The 9,641-nt window shown below is 46.1% G+C and overlaps 1 protein-coding gene across 1 annotated transcript; it reads right to left on the reverse strand.

The window, feature by feature from the left end:
- Window positions 1-1,993: 1,993 nt before the first annotated feature.
- On the reverse strand, window positions 1,994-7,814 carry LOC124651703 (auxin response factor 25-like). Its single transcript, XM_047190747.1, has 14 exons — window positions 7,283-7,814; window positions 6,742-6,854; window positions 6,340-6,438; window positions 6,197-6,253; window positions 5,948-6,103; window positions 5,753-5,837; window positions 5,309-5,399; window positions 5,056-5,220; window positions 4,853-4,975; window positions 4,710-4,785; window positions 4,393-4,552; window positions 3,170-4,299; window positions 2,658-2,848; window positions 1,994-2,554 (listed from the first exon to the last, which is right to left on the reverse strand). The coding sequence occupies exons 1-14, from the start codon at window positions 7,317-7,319 to the stop codon at window positions 2,356-2,358; spliced, it is 2,682 nt and encodes an 893-aa protein (XP_047046703.1). The 5' UTR covers window positions 7,320-7,814; the 3' UTR covers window positions 1,994-2,355.
- Window positions 7,815-9,641: the final 1,827 nt, after the last annotated feature.

The following is a 9,641-nucleotide window of genomic DNA, read 5'->3' on the forward strand; positions in this document are numbered from 1 at the left end:
CTATGTAGAAATGATAAGGTTTTTAATGATAAATATTCTTCTCTCACGTAGGTTATCTACCGATGTACGGCCATACTCCATTTATGGTCGTCGATGCACACTTGGAGGACTGCGATCTCTTTACGGAGGTGTCTACACGGTTGGAGAATACGGTCAAATAGTTTATTACCCCACATGGCTGGCTGCATAATCGTAGGATTGCGACACCGTTGGTGTAACTAGCTTCTCTTTTGATGAAGTTTAGAACTATTGTATTTACTTTTTGAAAACTTGTACTATGTTAAGACGGGTGTGTGCATCTCCGACGATTCTAGGGGGCGATTCTAGGCCCTCTCCGATGAGGGCCTGCATCTCATCCATGGAGAGGCCGGAGAAGATGTTGGCAGCGACATCGGGACTGCCTTGGAGAGATCGGCATCGTATCTTCTGGATGTATGTCGTTCACCTCCATCAAATCCGAATCGAGACTTGCTGCAGACGTGGTCGACGAGGTGGTCGACGAGATTTGAGAAGAGGCGCTGCGGCAGTGAGTTCACTTTCCCAGTTCAGTTTCTGTCCATCTTCTTCAGCCGACCCAGGTCTGCGAGAGGAGGGTTACCGCGCGCGATCGAGAAACTCTGGCCGGCCAGACCAGCTAGCCAGCATTGCTGAAAAGCAGAGAATTCTCCGACACGCGGCGAGTTTTCGATACGGAGTGGTAAACTGGAGCATCAGCACCCTCCCGCACCCCTCCCAACCCTAACCTCCGCCGCCGCCGCCGGTAGCACCACCGGGGCAAAGACCGCGGGGCGTGGCGGCAGCGGGGGCCCTTCCTCGTTGAAGCGCGACGGATGGCGGACGGGACCCCTCCTCCTCGACGCTGCGAGCGGTCGGCGCGGATGGTGATGGGCGGCGGCGGCGTTCTGCGTTGCGGCCCCCTCCTCCCGTCAGCTCCCCCTCGCAGCACGCCGGCAGGGGCTGGTGGTGGGCGGCGTCCAGGCCCATGGTCTGCGCCATTTCCCCCCAGCCTCTCACCGATGCGTGGAGATGGTCTCGGGCTTCTCCCGCGACACGAGGTCGCCCGGGGCAGCAGCCTTGGCCGGTCTGGGATGGTCGTCGGCGTGGGGGGCGCGACCTGAATAAAGGCGGCAGTCCTAGGATTCCTTTTTGTGTCAAGATACTGGTCTGCCAGAGCTGTGTCCCCATTGATCTGGCTAGGGTGACGGGTTCCGGGAGGCGCCGCCGGCGATCTTCCATGGGTGATTCACGCCTGGAGACTGCTGGATCGGGTGAGACTCGGTCGTGCGCACCCATGTTTTACTCTGGCCGTTTGGTTTCAGAGAGAGCGCTTCGAAGCTTTGCTGGCTGTTAATATCATGGGTCATGTTCTTGTTCCATGATGCTGGCAGAGAATGTCATGAAGGCCGAGATCTGAGGACTAGCAATGGAGGATCCGTTCTTTGGGGGCAAGGAGGAGTTGGCTTGGTGTTTCATGACTTGGAGCAGCGGCATGCAAGTGGGGGCGACTGCACAGGAGAAGACCAAAGTCTTATCTTGATGAAAATCCAAGATTTGGCCTTAATTGGTTGTATCTAACAATGGCCTTGTTGAAGGCATTGTTTTGAGAGTGAGGACCTTCTTCCGGGTGAAAACCAAGATGTTTGATCGAGTGACGATAGCGCTTGTGCACTGTTCCATTCTTGGAGGCGCCGCTTTTGAAGAAGTGGACTTATGGTGTTGTCTTGGTGGTGTTAGTGCTATTGTTTCAATGTTGCTTTTGAAGAAGTTGGACTTATGGTGTTGTCTTGGTGGTGTTAGTGCTATTGTTTCAATGTTTAAGTGTTAGTGCTATTGTTTCAATGTTTAAACTACCGTAGCGGGACTTTTCTTTTTTCCTATAATTCTCTCTTTTTTTTTTGCCGTGTGAAAGGCTGGCTGGATATAATTGGTATCTTCGATATTAATATATGCTCGGTGTTGAAAAAAAAAGGTCTGGGAGAGGAGCTTGATGAGGTGACTTGACGTTGATTCAACGTCGGAACAGCAAAGCAACGCCAGTTCGAGGATATTCAGTTTTAGAATACGCATATTGCTACAGAATAAGGTCACTCCTACAGTAACTGCCTCCACTCATGAGGGTGGTTCTTTACTGCCCTTCAGAGCTTACAGGCAATTACAGAGCCGAAGTAGCTATCATACAACATACTATCCATGGTCAGAATGATGCCATGCATCATCTAACTATATTATTGACTAACAAGTTCCTGGTGAAGAGAGGAATGGGTGAAACGAACACGGGGAATGCAGGACATCACAGCGGTTCCGTGACCCTACGGGCCCTGAGTGCTCGTTTAGCTCTGGATTTGAGTCTTCCTTTCAGTAGTCCAGAGGTGGTACAGAGGCGATGCTGCCTGTGAGATTCTGCAAGTCGTGGCTCCCAGAATAACCGTCGCAGGAATCCCCCTGCATCATCCTTGCTCCAGGTGCAGACAGAAGGCCTTCTCCGTTGCGGACCATCTGCTGCACCTCCTGTGGTGACAGTATCTTTATGCACCACACGCTATTCACAAACTCCCTGGGAAAGCATGGCATTAGATGTTGCTATGCATGAATGGACATTCTAAAAGTATACTGTACGGGTAAATACAACTCAAAGATAGGTTTTCTAGGTCCCTTACTGCCATGGGTCGTCGCCGACGAGAAGAATGTCGTTTTCTCGGTCGACGAATACAAGCTGCCAGCCTGATCTTACAGGGTCCTCCAGTTGGCCTTCAAGGCCAAACAGATGCTCGAGCTCACTACGCAGCTCGTAGTAGCTGCTGAATTTAGTGATATCGAGCGACCTTCCAGGGGACCCTGATTTGTAAACCTGTCAAAACAATAATTGAAGGAATTAGCCAGTCTATGCAGAAGAATTACGCATAACAAAGATGGATGCGCTGGTAAGAGTTTGTAGGGAAACAAGGTCATGAAAATGCACTCATTGGTAACCTAAAATTCCATATAGAACTTTAAGTAATTGACTGATTCGTTGGAATCAACTACTAAAATGAATTTTTTTCCTCTAAATCATCAGACCGACACAGTGGAAGAATGTCAACTAAGTATTATTATGGAACGTTGAGAGTTGGTGGAACAATATGAATTGAAGAAATTAAAGGGATATAACACATTCGTGGGAAACACATACCTTCACAAAGGTTTCACCTTGTGATGAGTTTACACCACAAACATTATCAAGAGAACTGAAGGCTCCTGATTCTCCTAAACAACTGGAAGTTGCTAAGGTGTCTGCGGGTGGTAAATCTTCGCCACCATACCTCAACAAAGGTATGGCCATAGAAACCATTCCGCTGCCGCTGCCACCCCTGACGCTTGCCATGCCGTCCTGGAGTGCAAATGATGATGAAAACAGCTGGTTTTCAACATTCGAGCCATAAGCCTGGACACTGGACATGTCTCTTGCTGACTGTGATGCCAGGGTTCCAGCAAAGTGGGATATATTTGTCTGGTGATTTATGTTCTCAAGCTTGGGTTGCACTGACCGAGATTCAATATGACCAAGGGGTTCCGAAGCCAACCTCTTTGAAGGCCATCCATCTGGTGACATTAATTGGTCACTTCGAGGCAAACTAACAAGGTTCGAAGCATCTTGGCCAGATAAGTTACGGAAGCCATTGTGCAGATGCAATGAAGGATCATTGTTTCCTTCTAAGAGGTTCTGCTGGTAGAATGGAGATTGTGACTGTGAACCAGTTTCTGAACCAGACATGCTAGAATCTACATCAGAAATACGATGACAACTAGATGAAAGCTGCTGTTGCATCTCCTGATGAGATTGTTGTCGCAAAACCTGATGGCTTTGCTGCTGTGGCAGCAATTCTTGCTGCTTTTGCAGTTGTTGAGGGTTGTGCAAATGCAGCTGCTGCAGCTGACTTTGAAGGAATCCAGAGTTACCACTGTACTGATTATGGCCGTGCTGAACAGTTTGCATGGATGACTGCTGAGTTTGATACTGCATCTGCTGTAGAACATGATTGGCATACACAGAATTCAACCCACCGTTCAGATTCTGAGTCTGTTGGAATTGCAAGAGAGCTGAAGACTGTTTCGAAGGATCCCCAGCTCTAATTTCTTCCAGTGCTGCTGCAGCCATTTGCTGGTATGTATCTGGCTTAAGACCCAGCAATGGAGTATCAGTCCGTGGCTGTAGCCATGGTGACGCTCCAAGACCCTGGAAGTTCAACGACTGAGTCCCTCTATCCCCATCTCCAAGCCACATGAGAGAAGAATAACGAGCAAAATCATCATTGTTGACACCTGCATATAGATATAGAACAGAAATCGATTAAGAAAGACTTTTTTTTTTGCAGGAACCATATATACTGGTATTCCTGACATGGATCAGCCTACCATTGAACATGCCATGCATAGACGGCAGCCCTGAAGCCCATGGACGCTTCAGTCTTAAAGGAAAGGCAGTTGGATACATCGGAAAAGTGGTCAATGGCTCAATTTCCCAGAGTGAAACTCTCGGTTGTTTCTCACCAGCAGTGGACTCATCCCAGCCAACCTATAATATTACAGACCAAAATTAAGGCAATTATTGTTGATGATTAGTTCTCAGAAAACAAACCATGGAGCATGTGGCATGTGGCAACAGATTTGACAAGTCCCAGTGAATAATGAAACAAAAGAACAGCAAGTATTCTGAAATCACGACACATTACCTTCACGGAACGCCAATGTGAATTTGGCCAACGCACCGAGTCAAGATCGCTTATCGTTGTAATTGTACCCATGTATCTGAAAGAACAAACAACTTTCAGATCATAGAATTCATGGTGTTACTCGGTTTCAAATTTCAACTTACCGTCTGACACTTGACTCCTCTGTCTCAAAAAGCATTCTAAACCTCATTCCAACAGACACACGTGTGTGGTAAACAGATTTAACATACTTGGCCAGTGGAATGATAAATTCAGAAGGGCTAGACCTGATAAATAAAAAGATGTCAAATGTTAGTTACGTGTAGAAGGCAATATATTTGTTGAGTTGGGATTGTAAAGAATATACCGCGGGTTATAAAAAATAGTGAAACGGCTGTTTGTGGCTGCAGCATGAGCTGCTGCTGCAAGAAGGCCTATATGCATGCTATCACTTGATAGCACAGAAGATGGCATAATCGTCTGAGGACGAGTCGCATGACGAATCCCCAAGAGAAGTTGGTTATTATCATTCCTGGCAAACATGGAAAAGTATTTAGTGTAACACACACAGCAGCCAGGGTAAAAGCATAAACTGGGTTATAAAGTAAAGTAGCCGGTACCAGATGAATATAACAGAATCCCCTGCTACTAGCCTTTTTGCACTTACAAAGACACTCCAACCTGTAGTCAGGAGATGCCTTTTTGGCTGACCTGCATACCAAGTGCAAAGGCTAAGAGAACCAACTAAGAGTCCAAGATATCCCAGAACAGAATTCAATGAATCAATAACTTTGCAAGATAGGAACTACAATAGGTGAAGGATGTAACCATTGAAACATTTTACAGAGCAATTTCCTAACCAAGAAAGAACACACTAACAGCCTTTGCTGGCAGAGAGAATGAACAATTCTAGTGACCAAAAGAAGGCTAGAACCTTCTCATCTAAAAGTAGCAGAACATACTTTTTATTGTCCTTTTTAGGAATCTTACTGAATATGTTCTACTTGTTCAACAACAAAACATAATCGCCAAATGCATGTCCTGCAAATAGTTTGCATACATACCGCGGAATATGTGGCGAAATTTCCATTCGTTATCATGCAGATCCCTTGCGATCAGCTCCTGGCATGGAGGCTGCAGCGAAAAATCCTGTAGAGAATTGATCGTGTCAAATTTAAAATGAAAAAATATCACCAGCTCTTATAAATGCATTGAGCAAAAGAAACTAAATTTTAATGCAACATTTTGTGAAGACAAACCAATGGCGGGAAGACTTTCTCAGCAGAACGGCGGGGGACAGAGAAGCCACCGTGTGTGCTCGTATCACTTGCAGTCAATGTCTTGCAGAAGTAATTAGTTGGCTGCTTGCTACCAGCACCCAACTCAATTGGAAGAAAAGGCTCCTTTTGTTCTTCCTGCCATTGGAACCACATGATGAAAACATAATTATTGTGATACGTTAACAGTCTGAATTCAGGCTACAACAGCAGAGGAAAGTAGTTAAATACCGGGCTCAACGGCTGCAGAGTCATTTGGGCATAAACTTCATCAGTCTCCACGTCAGCCTACGTTAGCATTAAAAAATCATTTCAGGGAACCTCTTAAGAAACTACATGATGGCCCCCTTTTGATGTGTGAAGTGTGAACTTACATGCATGGTGACATTATGAAGCTGGCAGATCAACTGAGGCGGGAGGTTTGGATAGTTAGGGATTTGAGCATCAACCTCCTTATTAGTTGATGCGGCAACCTACACAACACGGAAAAAAAAACACTTCTAAAACTGTACTAAGGTCACTTTAGAAAACTGTGCTTGGATAAAAACCACGCAGCAAAACTGATTCTTCATATAATGACATCTTTAATATTTCACTAAAGCAATATAATCGCCAGTTCTATGATGTTTACGTGCTGCATTAGACAAATAAATAAGAACTGCCTGAGCAAGGGCACAGGAAGAGACTATATTTTATCCTCCTTTAGAAATAATATAAACAGATCTCCAGCTTATTCAAGGAAGATATCGGTGATACAGACTAATAAACCTGCCGACCTGCTCACTGTGGCCTTGTGGAAAATAGATGACCCGGCTCCCAACCACGGGCAGAGACACAAGGGGCCCAGCGCATGCATGCCACAGCTCCGAGTTCAGGCACCTTTGTTCCCCTGATAAGTGCCAAGCACACATGAGCCGAACAGAAACCACCAGAAAGCAAAGTTCATGTGAAGCTACTATTTGTACTTGGCCACAGACAAGAAGTCACAAGGGGGAGACTTAGTATCAACAAAATGACATAACATGGGATTAATGAATGGAACCAAGCAATGCAAGCATTGTGCTGTGCAAGAGAGATGCAAGTATGTACTCCCTCCGTCCGGAAATAATTGACTCAGATAAGTCTAGATTTTCCAATTCACTTATCTCCAGATAGAGGAAGCGATTATCATGCACAAACAACATAAGCCAAAATTGAACTTGTCTAGCATTTCAATCCCAACAAATCAGAACATTTCACAATCTATAGTGCAACAAACAAAGCAGGTAGAAGCAGAGGTTGAAGCGATGTAGAAACTGTGAGACGAGATATGTATACCATCATTTTCCGGCAGGGACTGCGGCATCTCGGACATGGAGAGAAATATCTGAGGCGAACAACGGGGGCGCCAAGAACACCGAACTCGCCACGAGACACCGAGCAACAGCTCCTCAGAGGGGCATCATGCTGCCAGCAGCAAAGCGGGCTTCCACCTCAACAATAGCTCCTCCATCTTCTGCCGCTGATTCCTCCCACACACTTGCTTTCCCCTTTGCTGTGAAGCAGCAACTGCTAACCGAAGCCGGACCTCGCCATCGCCGACCTCAGGGCGCCAAATCCCAAGCACACCCGCGAACCGTCAATCGGGACAGAGAATCGCCCGCTCACCGATCCAATCTTCCCCCACAGGAACAGGAGAAATCACCAAACCAGCACAGGTGACAGGCAGAGCTGGATGCTTGGAGCCAGGTTACTCTGAGCACGGAGAAACCGAGGAAGGCGGCCGGACCGAGCTCATCAACCCAGGAAGCAGAAGTAGCGCGGCTTGCGAAGGCACAGCTCCCCGCTCACCGAGAACCGCGACCAGTCGCCCCCCCGAATCGCCATTGCTCGCGCCCGCTCAAGACCAGACCAAGCACCACGGCGACCAGACCTCCTCCCACTTCAGCCGGGCGCCGCCTCCAACACGCGCCGGCCTCCCGGAGCTCGAGAGGGACAGCGAACCGCGGGGCGTGGCCAAATCCGGCTACGGAACCGCGGAATGGCGCAGCATCCGCCACCGGCGGCCAATCCGGGCGCCGCTGCCACGGGGCGGGAGCTGGACCGCGGCGGAGGGCAGGAGGGCGGCCGGAACCCTAGCGGGGGTCGCAGGCTAGGCCGCCATGGCTGGCTGGATCGAGGGAGCGGAAGCCGAGAAGTGGTGGGAATTATTTTTTTCTGCCTTTTTTCCCGTCTCGGGTTTTATGGGCTCGGTCGTCAAGTGCGCACAGGAGGAAGAGGTTCTTGGAGTGTGTAAAAAAATTGTGAAATGGTAGTAGTAGGTGATTTTGTTTTGTGATTTGCCCCTTTGAAAGAGTGTTAATTATGTTTCTGCTAGTATTCTAGAAGCTTTGACTGGCTTCTTTTCATCATTTTTATATGTAAGGTCACAAACTCACATTTCAGATATCCAGAAAACATAACTAACTAATGAATGTTCAATCATTTATGTGCAAATGATCTTGTAGTTTAGCCTGATTAAACATTAAGATAGGAGTAATTTGTATCGGAAATCCATTTTGGCTCCTACATGCATATGAATTCATTGGCTAAAAAATATATTTCGAGGTATCAAAAAATGCTGAAAAGATGGACGTATGTACACTAAGTTCAGGGGAAAAGAACATTTTTGTGGTTTGTGTAAAAATACAACTTTGGTGCTCCAATATGACTATCCACGAGATTTTTTTGTCATTTTATATAGGCCATAGAAAACGTTCCTTTTCCTCAAAAGAAATTTGTGAACAAAATATGTCCAAAGTAAACCTGGATATGTCTAATGTACCCTAATTTGTGAACAAAATATGGCAATGTCCATGGTCATGGAGTTGGGTTTCAGGGAAAGACGTGTCGTGGTGGTTTCGTCGGTTGATTAGACAAATAAGGTGTTCCGGTTATTATTGATGGAAGAACACGAAAGTCGCCAAGCTTACTAGAATCGACCTAGGGTTTACATGCTATGAAGTAATCTAAGTGTGCCCTCCCCATTGGCTCCTCCCGTTCTTTATATGATAGACCGGGTCCTAGAGTCTAATCCGGATTGGTTACAAATAATCCTATGTCAATGTCGGCTACTTGATGTGCCTTGACTTGCTCTTTTACGCCATGTTCTTGGATCTTGGATGCTTCTAGATCCTCTATTTCTTTATGGGCTCTATAGGCTTCTTCCTAGATCCATACTAGGGACGCCAAAGATGCGGACTCAATAAGCCATCCCCATTTCAACGATTTTCTATAAGTAATTGTGCTAGATATTTCTTAAATGTGTATGCGACAACACCCAAGACATACTTTCATGGAAAAAAGTATGCAACATCAATATTGTTGAATCTTGATGATCTTAAAATCGGTCAATTACACAACCATTACATGTTAATTAAATTTACCCTCTGAATGAATCTGACCGCTAAAGCTTGCATATTTTTGTTGCATGCATCTTAGACCTTTTCGTTTACAAACGGTGATTTTATAGAGATTTCTTTGCAAGGCATGATAATAGTTGTTTACCTTAAACCAAATTACTCAACCAAGTAAGTGAACTCTAAATGTGAATTTAACTTATGTCTCTCTTATGTTTGTCTCTTCATATAGACAATGCCTACCATTTAGTATTCAGGGGAACGAAAGGTTGGCATAACACTAGTACTCCCTCCTTTTG

This window comes from Lolium rigidum, chromosome 5 (genome assembly GCF_022539505.1).
Source record: "Lolium rigidum isolate FL_2022 chromosome 5, APGP_CSIRO_Lrig_0.1, whole genome shotgun sequence".
NCBI classification, from domain to species: domain Eukaryota; kingdom Viridiplantae; phylum Streptophyta; class Magnoliopsida; order Poales; family Poaceae; genus Lolium; species Lolium rigidum.